Below are 27,912 nucleotides of genomic sequence, written 5' to 3'. Positions count from 1 at the left end.
AAATTTTTATGAATATATATTAGTATAAAGCACGGATATATAAAATTAAATTATAAGAAAGATAGTGGAGTACATTGTAAATATTAAAGGATTTTGTTGTGTTCATGGAAAACGTGTTTTTCAAGCAAATGAGGAAATTAAATGTATTGTTTTAAAATTTGGATGTTGATTGCTTTGGTCGTGAATCGGTTCATTGAATGGTCCGATTTAAACATAGAAAACTGTTAAATAATTGGGCTGCTATGAAGTGAAAAAGTAGTTAGTTCGATTATGAACCAGTAAACGATCGAACCCTTTTTTTATTTTTAAAAAAAAGTGAATTTCGTAAATACCAATTGTGACTTCGAGTCTTTGATGACTTGAGTTGCATAACCTTCAAGTTGGAAATAAGAGTAAAACAGATAATTAAATACTAGTATTATTACTTTTGGGTTTAAATTAACTTAAACTTGTTTTGTGTTAAAAATTCCATAAAAATTGTAGTAATACTACTTATTTGATATTTGAATTTATTTTGTATATTTAATGTTATTAAGATTATATTGTAGTACTCACTATAATGGTTTTATATATATACGTAATAATATGAGTATTGACACAATATTTCGGCCCAATCAATAAATTGTAAGATGCATTCGTTTATTAGTGTGATGAAAGTGAAGGAAATTATAATGAGTGGTGTGAGAAAGTGGAGGCAGATCGATGCAATCGAGGTTGTGACGATATGATAGAATATAAACTTTTGCAATAAACTTTAAACGGATGCTTTGAAAAAGTGGAATCATGCTTCATCGACTACATAAAACCAATCTCATTTCCCCACATAATTTTTTATGATTACAAAAAGATAGAATTACAGCTATATATTCTGCGCTTTCTGTTCAGGTGCTTTTCAAATTCAATGTTTGACTCCTGAGTACTATTTTTGCAATTCACTATCAAAACCTAAAATCATCCCCATCCCTGCTCTTGACAACGAGCACGGATGTGGGTCCGGACCCACTTTTACTCTCTGCTCTTAGGCAAGAGTACAACACTCACGTTCGTGCTCTTCCGTAGAGACAAGCTCAAGGGTCTCATTATTCTATTATTCAATTTAAATAAAAACATTTTCATAAAATTAAAATGCATTAAAGATATTCGAAATACTATTACAAATTACAAAAAAAATAAAAATTACATAATTAAAATCCTAAAAATTAAAAATTACATAATTAAATTCATAAAATAAAAAAAAACCCACTACTCGTGGCCGAATTTCGCCCAAATGTGTTTGATTAGGTCTTCTTGTAGCTCAATGTGGGCTCGGGTATCGCGCATTGTGTTCCTTGTTTCGATCCCCTTGCCCACCATCGTATGCACACCTCAGCGTGGGGGAGACCTCGCGGTTGAGCTTCCGGCTTCATCCTCGTCGTAAAAGCTAGCTGCCATCGGTCCTTCATCAGCTATAATTATGTTGTGCAAGATAATACACGTGTACATGATGTCGGCGATATTTTTCACGCACCACAGCCGAGACGGGGCCTTCACAATGTTGAATCGGGCTTGAAGGACCCCAAAAGCTCTTTCGACGTCTTTCCGAGCGGACTCTTGACGCTGCGCAAAAAGAACCCGTCTCGAGTCTTGCGGGTTGCTGAGCGTCTTCATGAAAGTCGACCACCTTGGGTAGATACCATCGGCGAGATAGTAACCCATGTGGTATGCATCATTGAAGAGTGGCGAAGAATAGAGCATGTTCAAGTCGTTGTTGGATCCGCCAATACCAAAATATGCATGCCAAATCCATAGGCGGTAGTCGGCGACCGCTTCAAGGATAAGTGTTGGGCCGCCACCTTTGTGGCAGCTTAAGTGTTGCCCCCTCCAAGCAGTCGAACAATTCTTCCACCTCCAATGCATGCAGTCAATGCTGCCAAGCATACCGGGAAAACCATGGACTATTTCGTGAAGACGAAGCAACCGTTGGCAATCATCGGTGGTGGGTGCCCGAAGGAATTCCTCACCGAAAGCTGAACGAACGCCGTCACAAAACTTTTTAAGGCAAAGGATTCCAGTTGACTCACCGACATGCAAATACTCGTCGAAGAGGTCAGCCGTTTTCCCAGTAGCAAGTTGTCGGATGACACACGTACACTTCTGCAACGCTGAGAGACTCTGCCGACCGGTTGCGTCTGTACTTGTTTGAAAGTATTCAACACGGGCGGACAATGTGTTGACAATACGCATAAACAAGCGTTTTGATATTCGAAAATGGCGCCGAAAGTAATCTTCCGGAAACCGCGGCTGGTCGGAAAAATAGTCGGCAACGAGCCTTTCGTTGGCTCCCTCCCGATCACGATGGATGTAGCGGCGAGTTGATCTAGTTGGTCGAGGAGGAGGGACGGGGGTATTCGCGGCGACATAAGCTTTATAGGCGGCACGATATTGTTCATAGCATTCTTGTTCTTCGCAGTCCGCTTCCGCAATGAGATTGGTGAAATCCATTTGAGAGGGTTTGAGTGAGAGAGAAAGATGAAGATAAGTATGAAAAAATATGAATGGGAGATGAATGCGAGATGATTTGATGTGAAAAATGGATGATGAATGTGTGTATTTATAGATGATTTTGGGAAAAAAAAAAGCAAAAAAATTCCAGAAAAATAGTAAAAAAACGGCCATATTTTTGGGAATATGAAATATATTTTTTTAAATTTTTGGTATTATTTTCGATTTAAAAAAAACAAAAAAAGTGAATTTCCAACGGAAATGTCATTGGTCAATCATAACGCGCTACGTCAGTTGCTCGTTGGTACGGACGTGCTCGATGCATCGAGCAACGCCGCGCCAGCTGCAAGAGCGCAGCTACGAGTAGGCGGTGCCGCGCCGCTGGCACGAATGGACGGACGTGTGTCCATCACCATCGAGCAGCGCCGCGCCAGCGGCAAGAGCGCAACTGCGAGTAGGCGGTGACGCGCCGGTGGCACGGACGGACGGACGTGTGCCCATCACTGATGCGGATGCTCTAAAGTAGATTATACATGTACAAAGAATAAAGGATACAATTCAGTTTCTAATTAACATAATAAGAAAAGTTTTTATATTTATTGGTGATAAAAAATATATACACATTTTGATTTTGTTCCTCATTTAAAAATGATTTTATGTCGAATAAAATATTACCAATTCTATTTACGTGTTCAATAGTCCGAAAATTATTGCATAAAAACGGGAGTTAGAATATTAGCACATACTGTACTCAATACACATACCTCACTCTCTCTCTCTCTCTACAATAGTACTTATGGAAGAGAGTGGGCGGCCGAGTTTCCGATCGGTGGGCGGAGAAAGGAGGCTGGAAATAGTGAGCGGAAGAGGCAACTACCAAATGCAGCCGGCGACGATTTTCCGTCCTGAGTCGCCGCCGGTGCCGAGTCAGCTGCCGTGGGGATTTGGAGACCCGGAGATGAAGCGGCGGAAGCGAGTAGCTAAATACAAAGTGTACACTGTTGAAGGTAGGGTTAAAGCTTCCTTCAGAAACGGTCTGCGTTGGATCAAAAATAAATGCTCCCAAATCATCCATGGCTACTGATTTGATTCTTTTCATTTACCCCTTTATTTTTGTAACTGCTCATGACGAAATGTTTAATTAACTTCATTTCTTAGATAATTTTTTTTTTAATTCCTTTTTTTTCGGTTTGGAAATCATCGTTTATCTGTCGCATTTACACATTATAGTGTGTGATTTCGTAAGATACAAATATTGTATCCAATGAAACATTTCATCATTACCTATAACTGTATTTTGCTTTTACACTAATTTGTGGGCTTTGGTAACAAGGCTACATAAATGTTGAATTTGTGTGCCTAAAAAATGTTGCATCCTCTGAATAAAATCCGAATCTGTGATAGTAATTAAGGGTGTAATTAGTATGCTAAAAACATATTCTGGATAAAGTTGCTTTATTCATAATTAGATTTTATATGTACATATATATAGAGCTCTCAAATTATCTGGTTCGACCGGATAAATCGACTGACCATTACTTAATTATGTATCTGTAACTCGAGAAAAATCATTTCAAATAAATGTTCTTAATTTATGTTGATTTTACTTGTTTCTTATATTCAAATTTATATCAGTTTCAAAACTTAAGTCTATTTTAATTTTTTAGTGAAAATGAAAACAACACTAACGGATCAGATGATACATATATATGTTTGCTACTACAACATTTGAGAAATAGGAAAATTTGTACATTTGGCTTAATGTGATTTCTTCAAACGGAAACAGAAATTATACTACTACTGTACTAGTATGATAATTTGCTGAAATCATCAGACCAAGATGGTGTTAATTTTGATCGCGAATACGACTGAATTAACAAGGGAGTACAAATTATGGACAACTATAAAACTGAGATTTCTCATTTCTGTGCAGTAGAACAGTTATATTACCATCAATTTGGTAATTTTTGTAATTTATCTATGGTAAAATTTGTGTGCATGCATAAAACAATTTGCACAATTCTGACTTTCTGAGATCAACCTAAGATTAACCAAGCACTTTTTTATATTTAATTAAATACTGAAACTCACAAGAATCTTTTTTATATACCACCTCCTCTACCGAATTCAAAATCCCAACATGTGATCATGTGCAATTGTCATGCATATATATACTATGGAGTACTATATATTAATACTGTGTACGGTTCTGATAATATTTTGATATTTAACCTATGGAGTATACAACTTTTTAACTGTAATAAAAGTGTACAATCTCCAGGCTTAGAAAATACTAGTAGGAATTTTGAATCTTGCATAGTGAAAAGCTTCGTTGTAATTGCCAATATTTTAGAGTTTGATAATTAATTGCTATAGGTTGATATATTCCAAAATATATCCATCTGAAATCATATAAGTACACATTGTACTAACGACATTTCCGAAATACATTGTACTAAAATTCAAGATAAGACAATTTAATGGAAATCTAACTCGTTATTGTCAAAACCCTAGAAGACAGTCAAAACCCTAGAAGACACAATTCAAGGAAAGAATCAAGGAAAGAAATCAATCTATTTTAGGAGAATACCCATTAGTGATTATACCTAGAATAGATTGATATGTTTCCAAATATACTTGTATTTCTCTCCATAAAAAGAGATCATTGTATACAATGTAAAACACACAGAAATACAGAAATAAGATAATCATAAACTTTGTTCTCTACAATTCACCATGCCTAGCCTTTTATCCCTTATCCCTCTCGGTTACCATCTTCAAGATGGTATCAGAGCAGGTTATTAAGGTAGGGACTCAGAGAGAGTTCATCACCGTCCCAAGGCTACCTTTCCCGACCGTCTGTCCTTAACCCTGTGAGCAAACAAAATGTCAGAAACCACCGAGAGTTCAAACACAGATTCACATAACACAAACACTTCAAACCAAACCAATTTTCCACCAGATTTCGCGGCACAATTTGCCTAATTCCTGAAATTTAAGGAATTTTCATCAGGGCAGAGCTCGAAAAACCCCTCAACCCAGCCAGAATCGCTGGGGGAAGTAACCATCAAAACAAAGCTCAACGGGAACAACTATCCCCTATGGGCCAACCTGATGAAGAGGGCTATTGGCGGTAATGGGCTGACCTCTCACATAATATGAGTTTCAGACCCGAACCGCCGATAACCGACCCAAATTACCCGAGGTGGCAGCAGAGAGATCACTGCACCTTCAATTGGATTATCAACAACATCGAATCCGACCTTGTAAACGAAGTTTCTCAATACGCGACCGCCAAGGACCTTTGGGAGGGCCTGGCAATCACGTATGGCAGCGGGAGAGATCCATTTTAGGTGTACGACCTACACAGACAATGTATGACGATCAAACAAGGATGAATGACCTTGGAAGCATTGTGGCAAAAATTACAGGATCTGTGGATATCCATAGACGTCCAAGATCTAAGCACGATTGACCATCCTCCATCAATCGAGAAAGACAATCAACGGACCCAAAGGATGAGGGTGTATCAGTTTCTTACCGCACTCGATGAACGGTATGAATCAGTCAAGAAGGAGATCATCAACAAAGAGCCATTACCGACTCCTCGAGAGGCATACGCGATGGTGAGGCGCAATTCCGACAATGCGCGAATATTGAAACCTACCGAACAACCAGGCTCCGGAATTGGACCGCAACAGGACCAGTCAGCCTCCACCGCCACCACCGGCGCCGTCCCGGTATCCAGCCAATCACCGCAAAGGCGACGAAGATAAAAGCAAATTGTTTTGTAGCCATTGCGGAGGAAAGAGGCATACAAAAGATACCTGCTTCTTCATTCATGGGTATCCCGAATGGTGGGATGAAATGAAGAAATCCAAGCTCCAGAGGGCGGCGAATCGCGGCGGACCGAGGGTATCGGCATCAGCAGCAGCGACAGTAGGAGGCCAAGCCGCCTACGCCGAGCACGCGGCAGGTGGCTTCGGTACTCCAACCACCACCGGAAATTATGGCGGACGTGGGGAGGAGAAAGTCGTGGCCACTGTCACGGCGGCGAGAGTGCAGATTGGAGGAGAAGCAAACACGGCGGACCCGTCTAGGGTTTGGAGTGAAGGTAAATGGGGGTTCTCTCATTTGAACCCTCCAAGTTCTGCCAAATCACGTTTTTTACCCCATCCCCATAGACTTATTGTTTCCAGCCCCAAAACTCCTCACATATTGCACCCCGTACCCCACTTCGAAAATAACTCCTCTAAACTCCCCAAAATTCCTCATAAACACATTCCAACCCCTAAACCTTGTGAAAATCTTGTGATACATCCCACAATAAAATGCCAAAATTCCTTTGAAGCCTTGGCCATGTCATCTACGTCAGAAATAGGAGAAAAGAATAAAAATTAGATTTTTGATTGTGGTGCAACTGACATTATGTCTTTTGACATGTCTGATTTTGAAAGTTTTCCAAGTCAAATAAAACCCATGTTCAAACTGCGAATGGAGATCTGACACCTGTTCAGGGGGCGGGAACCATCACTATCTCCCAAACCCTTCGACTCTCGAATTGCTTATTTGTTCCGTCACTATCTCACAAATTATTGTCAGTTAGTCATGCGACTAAAGAATTGAACTGCAAGTTACTAATGCAGCCTCGTTTCTGTTTACTGCAGGATACCCAAACGGGGACGATAGTTGGGCGTGGCACTGAACGACAGGGACTGTACTATGTGGATGAGGTGGCCCATCAGAGTACTGTGTTGCTGTCTCACGGACTGACCGATAAGCAGGCTTGGCTTTGGCATCACCGGTTAGGGCACCCATCTATAGGATATTTCCGTCTGTTTTTTCCTAAGTTGAATTCTTCTTTTACCTTTAATTGTGAAACATGTTTTTTGGCCAAAAGTCATAGACATTCGTTTAAGTTAAACAATACTAGAGTGAAAACTCTCTTTTCATTAATTCATTCGGATGTGTGGGGTCCTGCACCTGTTACTGGGGGATCTGGCTTTCGCTATTTTTTGTTGTTTGTTGATGATTATACACGCATGACTTGGGTTTATTTCTTAAAAACAAAATCTGAAGTTTTTGACAAGTTCACCCAATTCTATACCTTCGTACAAACTCAATACAAACACAATATCCAAATCCTTCGATCCGATAATGGGGGGGAGTTTGTCAATTCTAAAATGCAGTCTTTCTTCACGGAAAAGGGATTAGTCCACCAAACCACCTGTCCACATACTCCTGAACAGAATTGGGTAGCAGAAAGGAAAAACCGATATATTCTAGAAGTCACACGAGCCTTCCTAATCGAATCTCGAATCCCAAAATCTTTTTTGCCAGAAGCCGTAGCCACTGCTATCTACCTTCTAAACCGTCTCCCTACCAAAATCCTGGACTTCAAAACACCTTTGGGCATCCTATCTGCCCAAGCCACTATCCCATCATCTCTTCGTCTAGAACCTAGGATATTTGGGTGCTCCGTCTTTGTCCATATTCCCAAACACGAGCGGTCTAAATTTTCCCCTTGTGCTGTTAAATGTGTTTTCCTAGGGTATGGCCGGAATCAAAAGGGCTACAGATGCTATGATCCTAAAACAAGAACCATGTATACCACCATGAACTACAACTTTGTTGAGTGAGAATACTTCTATAGCCAACCTAGCGGTCAGGGGGAGAGTCGACCAGAAATTTCGGAAAATGACTCACTAGGCTGGCTACCGACACCAATACCCGAACCTACACCTACACCTACACCCGTACCCGAACCTACACCAATACCCGAGCCTACACCAAACCAGGAAGAGAATCACAACAGTCAGGGGGAGGGAAACTTGACGAGTCCAAGTCAACCTGTTCTAAACGTCGGTCCACCAGAGACAGTTAGCGGTAACGCCGGGCCGTCAAGTTCCAATGTGCAGGACGAGGAGTTCGGCGACACCTCGCTATCTACCCCAGTCAGGGATCCTGAGGTAAATAGTCATAACTCTGGAAATATTACTCCTGTGGACGAAACTAATAGTGACAGGGAGAATGAGGAAATTGAGGAACAAGCAGACATGGGTTATGAGTTACCGCTAAGGAGTACGAGAGGCGTTCCTCCTCGGCGATACTCTCCAGACTGGAAAGGACGAAAGTCCCAATATTCTGTAACTAATCTTGTGCATGGATATCTCACAGAAATGGCTAGAGCTTTTGAAGCTGCCCTCTATGAGGATGAGATTCCTCAATCCTTTGAGGAGGCGATGAAACACAAACATTGGAGGGAGGCAATGAAGAAAGAGATAGATGCCTTAATAAAGAATGGAACATGGGAGAAGTGTACTCTACCAAAGGGAAAGAAGCCAGTAGGATGTCGATGGGTCTTCACAATCAAAAGACGAGCAGATGGTTCAATCGAGAGGTATAAAGCACGACTGGTGGCTAAGGGATACACTCAGGTCTATGGAGTGGATTATGCAGAGACGTTCTCTCCGGTAGCCAAGCTAAATACAGTTAGAACACTGCTGTCTATAGCTGCATCTAGAGATTGGCCTTTACATCAGCTGGATGTCACTAACGCCTTTTTACATGGAGAGTTGGAAGAAAATAAGGAAGTCTACATGGAAGCCCCTCCAGGTTTTCTTGGAGAATTCAGAGACGGACAGGTGTGCAGATTGAGGAAAACCTTGTATGGACTGAAACAGTCTCCCCGGATATGGTTTGGGAGATTCTGCCAGGCAATGTTCAAGCATGAGTATGAACAAAGCCACTCTGACCACACATTGTTCATTAAGAAGAAGGACGGCAAGGTAACATGTCTGATCATCTATGTGGACGACATGATTATCACAGGAGACGATGAAGAGGAAATCAAGAATCTGAAGGAGAATCTATCTAAGGAGTTTGAGATGAAAGAGTTGGGGGCACTGAAATATTTCCTTGGAATCGAAGTCTTGAGATCGAAGAAGGGAATCTTCCTGAGACAGAAGAAGTACGTACTGGATTTACTAGCATAGACTGGTTTACTAGATTGCAAGCCCTCAGATATTCCTATGGTACCCAACCAAGGATTGAAGATAGAAGAAGGAGCAAAGCTAGCAGACCGGGAGAAGTATCAACGATTGGTGGGAAAGTTGATCTATCTCTCACATACTCGACCAGATATTACCTATGCAGTTGGTATAGTCAGTCAGTTTATGCACAAACCGCAAGCAGACCATATGGAGGCTGCCTTGAAGATTGTAAGATATCTGAAGGGGACTGTAGGATACGGAGTACTCCTAGAAAAAAGAGGAGATCTGGAGGTTCATGGATACACTGACGCTGATTGGGCAAGCAATCCAGTTGACATGAAATCTACGGGAGGATACTTCACGTTCGTAGGGGGAAACCTGGTCACTTGGAGAAGCAAGAAACAAAAGGTCGTTGTCTTATCTAGTGCGGAAGCAGAGTTCCGAGGAATCAAGAGTGGTTTAACGGAGATTATGTGGTTGCGGAGGTTACTTACGGAGATAGGATTTCCTCCAACACAGAAGAGTCAGTTATTCTGCGACAACAAGGCGGCGATCAGTATTTCAGAAAATCCAGTGCAACATGACAGGACTAAGCATGTGGAAGTAGATCGACATTTCATTAAGGAGAACCTAGAAAAAGGAGTCATAGAATTTCCATTTGTGAGGTCAGAGGATCAGCTGGCAGACATCTTAACTAAAGCTGTGAATTCTAAAGTGTTCAAAGAAGTTCTTGGCAAGTTGAGCATCGGAGATGCCGCGGCTCAACTTGAGGGGGAGTATCAAACCCTAGAAGACACAATTCAAGGAAAGAAATAAATCTATTTTAGGGGAATACTAATTAGTGATTATACCTAGAATAGATTGATATGTTTCCAAATATACTTGTATTTCTCTCCTATAAAAAGAGATCATTGTATACAATGTAAAACACACAGAAATACAGAAATAAGAGAATCATAAACCTTGTTCTCTGCAATTCACCATGCCTAGCCTTTTATCCCTTATCCCTCTCGGTTACCATCTTCAAGAGTTATCCAATTATATTTTATCACGATATGAAATTAACAGTTTGCCGTGTTTTGAGGGCTTTTAGTGCTCAAACCCTTCCTGTTGGCCGCTTAAGTCTATTTGTTATTCATATTGATGGAGTAAACGAGAAGCAGAGTGCAAAGTCTATAGGCGGCTAAACAAATTTTTTGTTGTGAATGTTGCTAATCACCACCAAACTTACTTTGGTTTTCCCTATCTAAAAACAATCCACAACTAGTTAAATATATTATTGACCGTGAAATATTAAGGATTATAAACTTTAATCTAGCTAGTATATAATGAATTAACCTATGTATGGGGATATAATGTGTGAGCGCGTTTATTAATGTTACGTCATGTGAAATTAAATACAGTGATCCACCAAGCCACGCACATACATGCCTATGTGTAAAAATCATTAATATGAGTAATGTTAGCGTTGCAATTCAAGAGCTCGGTGAAGAGTGCAATCGAAAACATGAGCTGCGTGAGAATAAAGTCGTCAACCTAAGTCGTGCTGGAATATGTAGCAACGCGACAAAGCCGGCTCCAGCACATAGCTTGACATTGAGCTGGAAGGATGTCTTAGTTGGTCAAGGGTAAAGAAAAGGACCACAACCCAGCTGGCCGACAGCACGTATGAAAGCAGATGCTCCCTACCTTTCAGATACTTCACTTTGTCTTGTAGTAGTATTTGGATGATAGCTAGCTAGGTTAAGACTGTTGATCTAGATCTTTCCATAGACTAGTATAAATAGAATGGATGTAAAGCTTGTAATACATTGATAAAAATCAACATAACATCTCTTTCAAGAAAGCTACTGTTCTATATACCTACCAATATGGCTTCGTCTCTTTTCTTTCAAGTAATGTTGATGGATGCTTAAACTCCCTTATCTTGGCGATGGATTGAGTTCTGGTGGTGAATCGATTTTACGATGAATTCCTCCGCCTTGGTGTCGATCATCTCACCTCCTTCAATTGCATCGAACACCTCATCCGGATGCCGCTCCACCTCATCCTCCCTGCACAGATCCCGGAGATTATTCGCCGACGCGTACTGGCTCATCGTGCCGGAGGAATCCGCTCCGAAGGCGTGTACCCGCGGAGACGCCGGCATCTCCTGCACGTGCAGCGGCCGCATCGAATGGACGATCTTCTTCCACTCTCCGCCGCCGCTCTTCTCCTTCTTCTCGTCGGGGCGCTTGCGCAGCATGTAGAGCGCCGCCTTGAATATGCCGAACGCGCCTCTCTTTTTCTTCTTCCGCTGCTGCCTCTTTTCCGCTTTCACAGGCGGCAGGATGTCGTAGGCCGGATTGGATCCCGTCATTATATATATATATAAATGTATAACACACAGTAGAATGTGTATGTGTGTGGCTATGGCCCAGTAGTCTCTCTCTCTCCCTGCAATGCTGGACAGAGACGTAGAAAAGGCTTAGAGCATCCGCAATGGGGTGGACGATAGGCCGCCCGATGCCTCGGGCGCGCCATCGTCCACCCACTGTGGGTGCGCGAACGATGTCCGATGCATCGTCCGCGGACGATAGGGCATCGTCCGCCCACTGTGGGCGACGCAGACGATGCAACGCGTTTTTGTTTTTATTTTTAAATTTCAAAATTACACTCTAAAATGGATTCCGGTGAATACCCAAATCCGAATAGTCCGATGTTTGAGGGTGGTGCACGTTGGCCGGGTACAGACCCTGACGAATATCGGTCGTTCGACTCCAACATGCAATGTCAGGACCCGGCCAAAGCCGAATACCTCCAGGGGATGATGGATGAGCTGCGCCGCAAGTTGGGACTTTTGTAGAGTAGTCATCTTTTTTTCATTTCTAACTCGTGTAAAACTTCTTTTTAATCAATGTAGGATTTACCGTTTTTAATTAATCATGGTATTTTTTAATTATTTTGCATTGACATATTTGAAAATATATAAATTAATTAACAAAACAATAGTGAAACCTATAGGGCGACCTTTAGGGCGGCTTATATAGCGCCCCACTGCAGGTGGAATGGTAGGATGATAAAAATACTGACGTGACGGTGCATAGGGCGGGCTTTAGGGCGCCACATTGCTAATGCTCTTATGAGATGAGTTTAGGGGATGCATATGGACTAGTATATATAATCTCATTTGACGTAATTACCCTCCAATCTTGACCTCAGAATACGTACATCTCAAAAGTCTTGGGGGTAAAATGGGAAATTAAATTCGAGAGAGGGAAAGTGCTTTTCGCGGGAATAATGGTGAGCCGATGTTGTATCGCCCTCACACACAATATATGCTTGCCCTCCTTACTTTTCATTACTTACATAATCGCTTGTTATATACTACTCCTACTACTAAGCACGAATTTATATAACTTAATCTTAGTGTTATGTGTGAATGCTAATATCCTTTAATTTTTTTAGCATTATTTATAAATTTATTTACGTTTAATGACGGTTTTTAACTAAATAAATGCAAATTCAAATAATGAGTGTGCATGTTTTAGTTTATAGTTAATAAGTTCGATGCAAAAATAGATTTAATTCATCAATAATAAGTGTAAAAAAACAAATGATACTAATTCATTGCAAAAAAAAAAAAATGGGATGTCTGCGTCAAGGTGAAAGAACAATAATATGAGGGTTGATATCTAGTGATATTGCAACACCAAGCTTGCAGAATGGGATGAAGGTTGCGATGAATTCAAGCGAGTGAAAATTTACGTATTGTGATGTTTAATAAGGATTAGAATGGGAGTCTATGGGCTTGAAGGTATTGTATTGAGTTTATGATTATGCTTGTTTAGGTTTTTACCTTATTATTAATTTTGTGCACACCATATTTTGTACTTTTGTAGAGAACTGGGCAACCAACACCAATGTTAATTAATTTTCGGATGATTGTGTGCTATTTTCCAACATTTTTGGATTAAACGATTGCTTTGTAATTTCAATGTTGTAACTTGTAAACATAGTGCAAAAAAGTTCAAAATTTTAATACTATCAATTTGTAGTATATGATATTTCAAGTGATTAACCTCTTTCACTACAGAAGAGCACAGTTTCTCTTTTGATCGAAGAGACAAAAAACTTTATAGACAGCTAACAAGGAAAAGTAGAAAAAAAAAAAAGGGAATCGTAGCGATAATGCATTAACTAACCAACGGCAATATAATAAATGTTCGTCTCCGAGTACAACCTCATATGCCCAGGGTACAAACTAATACCAGGAACACATACTTACAATTGCCATAAATGACTTGTATAAAAACCAATAGCATAAAACAAAATAAACTAATATCAACCAAACGTCATTAGCATAACTCGTCGAGTTGACTGTTTCCCTGCACCAAAACTACAAAAAATTATAGTAAGAAACAACAATACACCAACACATTCTTCTCAATATAGCTTCAATAGGCAATGGATGATAGTATTCATTATATAACATAGCTTTCTTTTCATGATATTAACCCTAACTAAATAAAAAATATAGCAAATGGGACTAACAATTAGCAATTTCAATACCTTGAAATTTAGTACTACCTTGTCTGCAAGAACACCTACAAGTTTCCATTATGTGGATTTTGATGATAAGATCCTAAGAGCATCAGCAATGGAGGCGTCAAAACCGCGACGCCGATTTTTCGCCGACGCCGGTTCTGACGCCGAACCATTGCGACCGGAGTCGGCGAAATCGGCGTCAACTTCGGCGTGGCCATGCCGATTTGTGTGATGACGCCGGTTCTAACGCCGATCCTCACGGCACCATTGTAGGCCCCGGATCGGCGTCAGACCGGCATCAGATTTTAATTTTTAATTTTTTTTTTGAAAACACTATATATACTCGCTTTGAACGTCATTTTCATTCGCACTACTTGTTTTAACGAGTACTCTCTCTATCTTTCTTTCTGTACATGATCAATAACGAGCAATGGAGAACAACTACGAAGGTACTCCAGTGACTCCCGGGGGATGGTCTCAGACTCCCCCGACTCCCGGGGTAGGGTCTCAGACTCCCCCGACTCCTAGGGGAGGTGGTTGGCCTCCGATAACCGGGTACTACAACATGTACTCGTGGCAGCAGATGATGCCGGGGTGGGCACCCGGGATGCAGCCACCGGCGCAGCAGATGATTCCACCGCCGCAGGGGACATCCGGGGGGAAAACACCTATCGGCCGACTTTTGATTTTTCCACTGGTTCTTCGCACACATCGACCCCAACGGATGCACAGTATACGGAGACCTTCTCCTTAGCGGACTTGGGTTTTGATATTAACGAGGTTCCGGAAACTCTCATTCAAAGCCAGGGAGTAGGGCGGGGTAAGAAGAAGGGCAAGGCCAAGAAGGTCGGCGAGTCGTCGCAGCCGGAGGAGGATAGCCGAGTCCGGAGGAAGTGGACGGACGCGGAGAACGTTGCGGTTGCCAAGGCGTTGGTGAGTGTCTGCGACGATCCTCTCGTTTCGAACAACCAGAGGATCGTCAACTTGTGGGCCAAGATAGCCGCAGCCTACAAGGCATTTTGCCCTGAAGGGAGACCGCGCACCGGGGAGGAGTGCCGGAAGTGCTAGGACCGAATCAGATCTGGCGTCTCTCGATTTTCGGGTTTGTACGCCAACGCCCTCCGCATGCAGACCAGTGGCCAAACAGAGGAAGACTGCAGGAGGATTGCGGAGAGAGCCTACCCCGATCCGCAGAAGTACTATGAGTTCACCTACTGGAACTGCTACGTTGTGCTCAACGAGTCAGAGAAATTCCGGGCAGGTGTCGACACTGGCTGGCCGAAGAAGCAGATACTGAACTATACCGGAGATTATAGCGGCAGCAGCGGTGGTTCGACAGACCTCCCCGAGACGGCCCAGGAGGTCCCGACCCCTCGTTCGTTCGGTCGCCGACCTCGCCCGGTTGGCCAAAGGCGGGCGCAACAGGTTGCGAGGGCGGGCACCCCGAGTTCCCAGGGGGTCCATTCGGCATCACCCCTCGGCAGGTCTACCGAAGAGCTCAAATTCTTCGCGCGCCAACAAACGCACGCTCAAATGGTGAAGACCTTAGCCGACTTCCAATCGGCGATGGACCCCGAGGTGAAGGATTATCTTCGTGTATTGCTCCAGAGCCAGCGTGAAGAATTAGAGGCGATGAGGAGGGAGACCGACGGGAATAGCCGCGGCGTACGTGGCGACAGAGGCGGCGGCGACGACGGTGAATAAGGGCTGGGCGACGACGGAGACGAGGACAACGACGAGGAGTGATTTTTTTTTACTTTTTTAATTGTACTTTTTAATTTTTGTACTTTTTTTTAAATTATTGTACTTTTTTTTAAAATTAATGTACTTTTTAAATTTTAATAGTATTATTCGAATTTCCCGTATTTGTCTCGTAAATTAAATTCCGTATGTTGATACGATTGTAAATTAAATTATATAATTGTTATTAGTGATGTGGATAGGTAGTGGGAAGGCTATGTGAGGGCTATTTGATGTCCAGTTGATGTGGCAAGCTGATGTGACAGGAGAATTTTAGTGCTGATGATGTGGCAGTGTGAAGGCTGTGTGAGGGCTATGTGAAGTCCAGTCTCATTGTGGATGCTCTAACTGTCCAATTGCCGCTAAAATCAAACCTAAGAGTAGTAATTGAACATTACAATAAAAAAATCAATGCCTCAACTTAGTAAAACAAACCCACAACCATATTCATATTATGTATTTAGAGTGTTATAAGATTTGCAGTCCCAGTACCTAAGAATAGTGGTGAGGGCCTCCCAACTCTGGATGGAATTGAGCCCCAACATAAAACGGATGGTCTGTGAGCTCCAAAATCTACATAAAAGGATGGATTTGAAGATATACGGGCATTATCAATCAGTTGTACATAAAACAAAGGTACACGTATTTGTTAAATAGAGCAAGTCAAAAATAAAACAAATTAATAATACTATAAATGCTAGAAAGTAATCAATAGACAGGAATATAGCAGGGAGATGACCTCCATCCGTTTTCCAGTTTCATCCTTTCCAACAAATTTTAGGCCAGATTCTTCAAAGTTATTGATCATTTCTGGGTTCACCTGCAAACGACCACAATGAATAATGATGGGTTTGAAAGTTTAAGATAAGTAGTTAAGTAATTGCAGTAATTTCTAACAAGTTAACCTCATATCGATGCCTATGTCTTTCATCAACGTGCTCTGAGTTGTGGTATCTGTAAAAGAAAATAAATAGTTAGAATATCTCAAGCATGAAATGAAACACTGCTAAGTGGCTCTACTAATGAAAGATTGCAAGGTAGAGTACTTGGTATGGCCTTAATTTGGGAAGATAAACTGAAACTGAATGGCAAAATATGTGCATGTCAATTTAGCACTTAGAGTCCATTCTGGTAAAAAAAACTACCAAAATGAATAGGCATAACAATTTTTTTACTAATTTTGGTGTAACAATTAGGGATCAAAGAAGATCCATAGATTTGCAATTTTAGGGAGATAAAAATGGTTTGGCAGTTACAGCTTTGCGGCTAAGCAGTCTGGGGACTGAAATAGTGTTCTTCGACTACCAAGTCTCATTGTGCTTCCCATGTGAGTTTTTGAACCCTAGCAACAAGGAACATGTCATCTATCAAATAAGAGAATGTTTCAAAGTGGAATAAACCATTAATAAAAATGAGAATGCCAACTACCTCTGGCATGAATATCACAACAGAATTTGGGGTATCCTTATCAAACTCAGAGCTGTTTGCCCTTTCCATGCCCAAAACCTGAATATCATGTGATGGAATGAAGTCCGTATCTCCACAATGTGGTCATAAGAAAGGCAAAGATGATTAAGGTATATCTTACATTTCTTGCAAACTCAATCACGGATATCTGCATACCCAAACATATCCCAAGTTATGGAACCCTGTTCTCTCTGGCGTATTTTGCCGCCAGGACCATACCTTTGACACCCCGATCTCCAAACCCACCGGGAACCAAGACACACGCAGCATTCTAGAAAATATAGATAGCTTGATTTAACAAATTTCCACAAAAAATCATGAAACCAAGAGACGTAAACCATATTAGACCTTATAAACAGTGTTTACTATAACAGGTGTAACAATTAATGGAGCAAATAAAGGACAGCTAAGTGAAAAGTCAATACCCGAAGAGTTCTCCAAGCCGTCGCATGAGCTTCCGGTGTCTGCATTGAAAAAGTATAACTTGTCGCTTGTCAGAGATATGGGTTCTCAAATCAAATTATGGCAAGGTAGATTATCATTGAACGAAAATTTCAAATATTCATACAGATAATGCATTATCATCTTCAAGATCTGAAGCTGCAATCCAATCAATTGCTGGCTTCAACGAACAGGCAATGCAAGCATGCAAAAGGGCCTGCGACAAAAGCAAGAGAATTAAATACCACACATATGAAATCAAGATGCATTTTTCACAGCCCAAGGCTAGTAAATAACGGGATTTCCAGATAACAGACTACTATATTAAGGTGAGACTACAAATATTACCATTATGCCAAGAGATGCATGCTTGAACAAGTTTAAATTGCATAGCTCATGATAGATTAAATGGTGAAAACACCTCTATTGAGAGAGGGGGGGAATGAGGAACCTACCTTGACCACTGACAGATAAGAATCTGCCATTCCAACATATTTCCCAACCATTGCAATTCTTACCTGTAATAGCACTGAGATTCTTAATTCTGATATTCGAAAAGAACATAACTAGTATACACACTAAAGGGGTACGGTGCTAACAGAGTTTGTGAGATTGTCAAAGGTTTCAGCTCTATCAGTCCACTCTTGTAAATTAGGAGGGTTGGCAACACTGAAACAAAGACCAACACCATGAAACAGCACTCATTCATCTTATATCTTATGCAACCCTTCTTTCGAGTACTTTAAGATACAAAATTTGTAAATGAAGTTCTGTTTCAGATATAGAGAACATAGACCAATCAAACAACTGTCTCAACAACATATATCTTGCAAAGAGACATGGAAACAGCAGAATGTGATGCTAAAAGCAAAAAATTTAACTCACCTCTGTAGGTCCAGATGCGTTAGAATGGCATTGTGAACATTTTGACTCTGCAGAGGATTAAAAAATCAAGACCTGAATAGGGAAAAAAGATTGAGAGTGCACATTTTTACTAGGATAAGAAATACCCACGCGAAGCAGTAGAGGGATGTGCCAAATATTTGGCACATCGTGGATATTAAGTATATTGCCAACCTATACATATCATCGCACATAAAAATTACAAAAATGCCACCAGGTATGGGTTTCAGTGTGGGTGCTGTCTGTGGGATTTAGACCAGTGAGATGTGGTCTCTACAAGTTTTTGCATACTTTCAAGTCTCCAACTTCTCTTTAAAGATTTTAGCTTATAAAGGAAAAAATCTTTCCCACAGAAATAATATACCTCGGCTGAGCGGCAAGCCAGAAAATGCTAAGCCTAATGCTCTCAACTCGAGTACACTATGCTGTGTAGGTTTAGTTTTCTGCATACGGTGGAATGTGGGAAGACAGGAATTTAGCTTTCAAAACAGCATGTAAACAGCATGGTGGTATAGAAGTAGTAAAAAGTAATAAAAAAACACAAAATTTACTTGTTCGCCAACAACTCCAAGAACAGGGATAAGGCTGACATGAATCAGACAGAAATTATTTGGTCCTAAAATAGAAGCAACCAAATTGTAGTGAATAAACTAAGACTATGAGACTCATAAGGAGGTGTCTAACTCTTAAGCAAAAAGAAAGAAATGAATGATTAGTAATAAAAAGAAGGAATATAATATATGAAATATTATGCTCCACATGAAGATAATTCATGCAGTCTTACCACAGAGAAAAGTAGCTGTCACAGAGCTTCAATGAACGGCATCGACTCAATATCACCTAGAAAAGGAACATTGAGATTACTGAGAGAAAACAAATATGAAGATTGACTTAAAATAAAGAATTAGGATCTTGGCCAGAAAAATCTGTACCTACAGTTCCACCCAATTCTATAACACAAACATCTGCAGGACCTTCTTCAGTAATGTGGGGTACCACCTGAACTCAACCCAGAACATAACAAAGCACTACAGTAAGAGTCAACATCACCCGATCTGGCCAAACAAATTACCCCTAAAAAATTACAACAACCTGAACTGTCTTCCCAAGATAATCCCCTCTTCGCTCCTGTTTGAGGACAGACTGAAAAGGGATTTCAAATTTAAACTCGATGAAAAAACATATAATCATGTCCACTAGGAACCTAGCATTACTAGTACCTGATACATCTTTCCGGTAGTAATATTGTTGTCTCTAGTTAGTCTTACATCCAGAAACCTTTCATAGTTACCTAAATCAAGATCCACATACCAAAGAAGTTGCCGAAAAAGGAAACTCAGATTTTAGCTCTGCCTCTCAATTAAGCAGGACGAAGCCACATAAAGACTATACAAGAAAACTTTATACAAGTCTAAAATAAATGTACAATTCTTGTGAGACAGATAGTGTCTAACAAGTTTAATGCAAGCGTAAAGCTGATATCTTTCCGGTAGTAATATTGTTGTCTCTAGTTAGTTTTACATACAAGTCTAAACTAAATGTATAATTCTTGTGAGACGGATAGTGTCTAACAAGTTTAATGCAAGCGTAAAGCTGATACTTTTGGTTTGCAAGGTTGGGAATACCTCTCCTCCGTCATCGAGAACAAAAAACCTCCCCATGCTCAAACGGGGACATCGTACCAGCATCTGTATTCAAATAAGGATCTGCAAGCATATCTAGAGAATAAGCAGGCACCAATTAACAAAGAGTGCAAAAAGTCCATATTACTGAATGAACACTTAAATTGAAATGCCAAAAGATTAATATACAAACAAGACTACGTAACAGGGTTATACAAAAAAAATTATGATGCCAGAATCAATCTTCTCAAACAATAGAAATGCCTATCAATAGAAAGTATGCAAATCAAGAAATATCAGGAAAACACATTAATCTCGAAATGGAACTCCAAACTGAAGAAAGAAAATATAAAGTTATACAGACCGTGCAGGGATACAACTAATGAAACTAATATTGGTCAAATTATGGTTTGTCCCGCAGCTTTAAAATTCGGCCGAAAAATTCATTTATTTAAACATTTTTCTAAATTTTCCCACGAGGTCGAATTTGAATGAAAATGTATAGAATATGACATCCAAAAAATTATAATTAGACAACACCAGAAGGTGAATTTTATCATTTTTCTCAATGCATGCATTTAGAACATCACTTAGTCATGTCGTCAATTTGAATGTTCGCCACATCAATGATATATTACAAATAGGCAGCCGAAATATTTTTCGATGGGAAAATTGAGACAAATGTTAAATTTCATGGTTTTTACAACCAATTTCAAAAGTTGCCAGACGAACCCAGAATTCGACAAAAAAAATCATGGTTTTTCCGACAATTTTCCTTATACGTTATGCAGTGGATTTCAAGCTTTTTTTTTCTATAACAACGTTACAACCGAAATTTCATTGCACTTAGCATGCAATAAAGTATCGAGAAAACCAATGTTCATTCTCATCCAAATCTGAATTGACCAAATCCAACTCGATTCCTAACAACCACTTAACACATCAATCATCACATCACGTCCATACTCTGAAATACTATTCAAGAAAAATTGAATGAACAAATAAATGCCTCATGCAACTACGTTCAGGAGGAATTACTTCATGAATATACTCGAAATCCAATTTTCAAAATCCAAGGTCCAAGCTAACGCCATTACAGCAGGAAATTCAAAAAAATAAACAATAATTAACATATAAAAAACACAATCTTCACTCGGAAAATAACTAACACACCAATTTTAATGGAGGTGACGCGCAAGCCGCAAGCCTTGAGCACAACGCCGATGCTGCTGGTGGTCACGCCTTTTCCGAAGCCGCTCACCACGCCTCCGGTGACCAAAACATACTTCATTTCAAACTGTTTTTTTCCCATCAATTGTAAAAATGTGGTCTACGAGGAAGGAATCGAATATTGAATCGATTATTCGGCGTGTCGAGATAAGAGCGGGAAGGGGACTCGTAGAATAAACAACGCCCTCCCCTGTTTCCGTTCCACAACGGCTTTCAGTTAAAAAAGCTAAAGCCCTAATTTCTAAAACCTTTGAAACTGAGAATTGGCGAAATGTGGAAATGAAGATTTTTTTGGACCCATTGCCATTCACCATAAAAATTGTAAATCTAATTATTTAAATTAATATCATACTCTATGTCCAATTGAAAATAAATAGATTTTAATAAAAATATCAATTATACTCCATTGATTATCACTTAATTATTATGAAAATTACTTTATCTTGAACATATGCCTCAATGGACTTGAACGTGGCCATGGCCTTCTCTTTTCCTCTTCCCTGATCTTCTACATATCACATTCATGTTTACGCATCTTTGAGGAAAAAATTAAGTTTAAACGACAAAAAAAAATGCACTATAGCAATGATCAGGTTCAGACTTCAGCAGAAACAACAAAACAAAATGTACATTCTAACAAAAATAATCTCACTACAAATGTATAATATTTGATATATATAATAAAAAAGTTTATAAAAACAGCAAATCCATAAACAAGAATCTGAGTAGTAAACATTCCAGTTGTTCAAGCCATATTAAATTAGATATCAAATCAACAAATGTCGGTAAATACATTAGCAAAATTTCTTAATTAAATAAAAGTCTAGAATGGAGTGGGGGAAACATGGGTGTGAAGCAATTAACAAACAATGAAGATTATGAGACCTAGAAAACAGCAAAGAAGGTGGAAATCATGTGCCCCATCTCCATCCACTCTTGAAATTTGTAACCACTAATAAATAGGATTATGCGGGTATGGAATTTAAGTTTATTAATCAAAACGATTACAGTTTATCAAGTCATAATTTGACAATCACAATTTTAGGAACCGACTTGAGTCGAGAACTAGTAGTAAAATTATCCATATCATCCATATCGGGACAAGTAACATACAATATCCATATTTAAATGATGACTTCATAGCTGGAGTATATTGAATTTGTACATTCAAATATGACTACGTTTGATAAATTTGGGTCTGTCATAATATTTAATGCTAAAAAATTAGTTCATATATGCATCAAACTAACACAAACAACTGGTCACACGGAGTATGATTTTGGTCATTGAAAATTTTGACGAAAAAGAATACTAGTTAGTACTACATTTATACGTCTATCACTTGTTATCTCATTTAATCAATCTACCCCATAATATTCCATTCAAAAAAATGGAGGATCACACTACAGATAAAAAGTCATTTTCTTTCCAAAATTGCGCAGACATGATAAATAGGGCAAAGCTTATCTTGTCATTTCATCAGTCGCACCAAGCATGAGAAAAACAAGTAGAGTGAAACTATAGTGGACTTGTTGCATATATGAAAAAAAATTAAATAGGAGTAACTAGTACCGATACTTAGTGCATCCACAATAGTGATATTTGCGTAGAGTCAATTCTTAACTATCACGAGCTTCATTTCACATTTAACTATTTATATTTCATTTCTTAACTAAGAAATAACACGTACAATAATTCATCTCACTTCTTAACAATTCATAAGTTCCATTGTTCTATTCTGCAATTTAAAAACGCAATTAATTAAAACATTTCATTAAAAACTTCAAAATGATATTACAAATCCCTAAAAACAAAAACTTACATCATTTAAATCCTAAAAATTTTAAATTGCATAATTTAAATACTCCCTCCGTCCCATGCTACTCGCACTTTTCATTTTAGGCCGTAAATTTGGGATTGATTTTTTTGTGTAATTAAAAAAGAATTTTAGGTGTAATGAGACATCACTTAATAAAAGAGCTCTTAACTTAAACTAACATATTAATTAAATGCATTAATTCTAACTTAAATTATAAATAGTGTAAGGACTTTGTGACGAGCCGAAAAGCAAACGTGCGAGTAGCACGGGACGGAGGGAGTATAAAAAATTAAAAATTACTACACCTGTCTCTCATTAATTGTCTAGTTTAACTTTTTTTATTATAAATGGTAAGTAGATCTCATATTCCATTAACTCATTTTATTCACATTTTATTATACTAAATATAAAAGTGAGATTCATATCTCACTAACTTTTTCAATCCACCTTCTTTTATATTTCTTAAAACTCCCGGAACTAAAGTGGACAATTATTGGGGGACGAAGGGAGTACATAAGAGCATCCACAACCCCGGCCCGGATTCAGGCCCGAAGTCCCTCCACGTCATCATTTCCCTAAATTTGAGTCTCATGCCACAACTACTCTAATCCTGCAGGCCTAATCCCAGGCCACAACTATTAAATTGCACTATTCACAACTTCGACCAATTTTTACTTGTAAAAATTGAAAACGTTGAACAATTATAACATGAGAAATTCATTTTTAATTCAAAAATAATAAATTATAAACTAAAAAACTAAAAATCATAACATAAAAAAATGCAAACAAAATAAAAAATCAGAAAAATCAGAAAATTGGCTCCGTCGCCCCTCTCCCTCTTCTTCATCTTCCTCCCTCTTCTTCCTCTCCCTCTTCCTCTTCCAAATGCAAAAAATAAATCAGAAAAACGGGGTTCCGTCGCCCCTCTCCCTCTTCTTCCTCTTCCAAATGAAAAAATGAGACCTCCGTCACGGCTCCGGAAGCTCCATCGCCGGGCCAGACCGGACCTGAGCGCGGCCCTGGGACGCTACTACGTCACCGGGCGCAGCCCAGGCAGCGAATCTCCCTCCTCCAACGCGCGGTGACGCTGGCCGGGACCCAAGTGCGGTCCGGCCCGCAGCGCTATTTATGCCCTAATTAAAATCTTAAAAATAAAGAACCATAAAAAAATATTCTTCCGACAGTGGCGGCATGTTCAAACAAGACATGGGGAGCGGAATTGTTTGGTGATGTGTCGCTCGTTTTGACCGCGTCATATGGGAAGAGTCTGTCGTTACAGCGGAGAATAACATTCCCACTAAAAGAGTTGTGGAAGTTTGGGGGTCGCTTAATTGGTTTCGTCTGTCTCGTCTCCTGCCTCTAGACAATACTTCAATTAAGAATGCAAATAAAAAAATTTATAGAGAAAAATGAGTGAGAGATAGTGTTTTTGTGTGAAAAAAATGAGTGTTTGTATAAGTGTTTACAAATGATTTATGGATGAATTAGAGGTTAAAAATGAGAAAAATAAATAAATAAAAATTTGAAAAAAATGGTATTATTTGAGTAAGTGAGAAATTTTTCTATTTTTCGAAATTAAAAAAAATGGTCAGAAAATCGACTCCCCTCGCGGGAGGCGAGTGGGCATCACCCCGCAGCTAGGCGCGCGCCATGTGGCAGGGCGCGATGTCTCACTAATAAGAGATGATGAGCCCTCTACGGAAAGCAGCCCTCCAGTACGAGCCACTTGAAACAGCATCTTGTCCCGCCGCGAGAGCATCATTCTGAGTACAATATTATCCTTTTATCAATATAATAAAGTTTGTTAATCTGCGGAGAACAACCCTTTAGAATGAGCCACTCGCAATAGCGTCTCGTCCCGCCGCGGAGAGCATCGTTGTGAATACTCCTACTATCTATAATCAAATTTGCTAAAATTATTATATGTCTAGCAAATTTAAAAATCAACTGTAGAACCTAAAATTTAAATTATAAAAAATAAATGAAGGTAGGAACTATGAACTGTAGTTTTCCTATAGAGTGAGCTACATAAAAGGTACCTGATATTTCTCTTTCGCACATAAATGGTACATGATCTTTATTTTATATCATTTTAGTACCACATGACAAAAATAACCCTTGGTACCAAGCATGTGATTTTTTTTTGTTATGAAGGATATTTTTAGAAATTTCAATTAAACTGAACCAAATATGTGATTGTTTTTTCTTCATTTCTTATTTCTTTTTTTCTTCTTTAGTTTATTCCTCTTTCTTTTTAGTATTATATCTTCCTTTCTTCTTCTTTTTTCTCCTTAGTTTATGTTTCCTCTTGTTTCTTTTCTCTTTTTTTTCTTCTTTCTTTTTAGTGTTTTATACATACATGTAATTGCATTATAATATAAATCAATAACAAAACACCTAATTAAATTAATTATTTAAAGTAATTAAATGAATTGATTATTTTTAATTAAATTATTTATACTCATTTAAGGGTTGAAAAATGTATAGGGTTAGGGCTGAAAAATTTTAAATTAAATTAAATTATTTATACTCATTTAATTAAATTAAATTATTTATACTTATTTTTAATTAAATTATTAAATTATAGCCCGCCAAATGTATAGGGTTAGGGCTGAAAAATTTTCAACCCGATAAAATTACAGCCCGATTAACCAGCACCCGATTAACCCGCAACCGATTAGGGCCAAACCCGAAAACCCGATAGGCTGGTCCAGAAACCCGATAAAATTTATATTGTTCTATTTGTTTGACTCTAATTCGACACTTCATTGATTATTTCATAATATAGATTACTGAAAAAATAACTTTCCATTTTATATATTAAATATATAAATCATATATTAAGTTTTTATTAATATATTAATAGATAAATGAATTAGAAACTTCAAATTCACTAAAAAAATATATTTAAATTTCTAAACAAGCTTTAAAATTTCTTGATGTTTATGTTTTATTTTGCATAAATCTCAAATATTAGTATTTGATCATGTTTATGTTTGAGTTTAAGGGCATAAATAACTCCGTCCCCATTTCCGGCCCCAAGTCCCCTCCACGCCATCATTCTTCTACAGTTGCGGCTCAAGCCCCAACTACTCTAACCCTGCAGGCCACAACCCGGGACGCAACTAATAAATGACACTATTCACAACTTCAACATATTTTACACGTAAAATAAAAAACGCCAGAAATTTATAACACGAAAATTTTCATTTATAACTCGAGAATTTCATTTTTAATACAAATACAATAAATTATAACCTAAAAAATATTAAAAAATTAGAATGTTAAAAAAATGCAAAAAAAAAATTAAAAAATGCAAATCTGCCCACATCGCCCCTCTCCCTTTCTTCCTCATTCTTCTTCCTCCTCCTTCTTCCTCTCCCCCTCCCTCTTCTTCCTCTTCCAAAATGTAAAAATTTAGAAATTGCGGCCCGAACCCCCTCGCCCCGGAAGCTCCAACGCCGGCCCAGGCCGGGACGCGGGACCATCACCGAGCAGCAAATGCGGCCCCGGGACCGGCCTGGGCCGTGACTCCACCGCCTCCAACGCTTGGGACGGGCCGGGACTCGCGAGATGCGGCCCGGCCCCTTGCGTTATTCATGCTCTAAGCATATATCTCAAATATATCATAATTAAATATTTTACATTTTATAAATATAACTAATTTTCACCATTATTTATTGGATTGATCGCATGTTAATTTTATCGGTAGCAACCCGATTAACCCGATGGGCTAGCCCGAAACCCGAGCTCTTAGGATTAAGATTGAACTTTTATAACCCAAAAAATAACAATCCGATTAGCCTGCACCCGATTGACCCGCAACCCGACTAGGGTTGGCCCGAAACCCGGTGGGCTGGCCCGATTGACATCCCTAGTTGAAACACCTAACCAAAAATATTCAACTCTTTATCATCATGAATACAATTCACCATTTTAAATTTTGATTAAGACTTGATTAATTATTAATTTAATATAAAATAATTATTATAAGTTATTAATTACTACTAGTTTTTACTATTATAACAATAATATTATTATAATAATTAAATATAATTATAATTATGATTAAGTATATTTAAACGATATTAAAAAATATATTAATTATTAATTCATAACATCGAAATAATAATACCAATATTGAATAATAATAATAATAATAGTATAAACGATATTAAAAAATAAATTAATTATTAATTTATAACATCGAAATAATAATACTAATATTGAATAATAATAATAATAATAATAATAGTATAAAGGATATTTTGGGGAGAAAATATTACAATATCATTTTTTTGTACTAGTTTTATCGATGACCAAAATATCTTTTAGGCCATCCACAATAGGCGCCCAGCGACCGCCCAGCCGAGCGCCGGCGCTGGGCGGTTCGCTGGGCGGTCTATTGCAGTCGCCCAGCGGACGATTGGAGAGAGAAACCGCGCAGCGCTGGGCGGTTTCGTGGCGCTGGGCGATCCTCTCGGCGCTATTGCAACGCCCGGATCGCCCAGCGCGATTTTTTTTTAAATTCGAATTTTTGAAATTCGAATTTTTAAAAAAAAATCAAATATAAAAAAATATTATTTATTTATAAAAATTGTTTTCTATATATAAAAATCAATTTTTATAAATAAATTTATACTAGAAATTCGTAATAGCACATATATATTTAATGGGCTTGCGAATTTAT

General features: G+C 38.9%; 1 protein-coding gene and 1 pseudogene across 1 annotated transcript; both read right to left on the bottom strand.

The window, feature by feature from the left end:
• Positions 1-11,385: 11,385 nt before the first annotated feature.
• On the bottom strand, positions 11,386-11,832 carry LOC121771520. Its single transcript, XM_042168643.1, has one exon. The coding sequence runs from the start codon at positions 11,830-11,832 to the stop codon at positions 11,386-11,388; it is 447 nt and encodes a 148-aa protein (XP_042024577.1).
• A 4,139-nt stretch (positions 11,833-15,971) lies between these two features.
• On the bottom strand, positions 15,972-22,235 carry LOC121740894 (annotated as a pseudogene).
• Positions 22,236-27,912: the final 5,677 nt, after the last annotated feature.

This window comes from Salvia splendens, chromosome 1, assembly GCF_004379255.2.
Source record: "Salvia splendens isolate huo1 chromosome 1, SspV2, whole genome shotgun sequence".
In the NCBI taxonomy this organism is placed as follows: Eukaryota; Viridiplantae; Streptophyta; class Magnoliopsida; order Lamiales; family Lamiaceae; genus Salvia; species Salvia splendens.
The sequence above is the reverse complement of the archived record's forward strand: the minus strand, read 5'-3'. Positions and strand labels throughout refer to the sequence as shown.

What these genes read in the sequence shown, in the direction of transcription:
- LOC121771520 (XM_042168643.1), bottom strand. Translation starts at nt 11,832, where the DNA reads ATGACGGGATCCAATCCGGCCTACGACATCCTGCCGCCTGTGAAAGCG.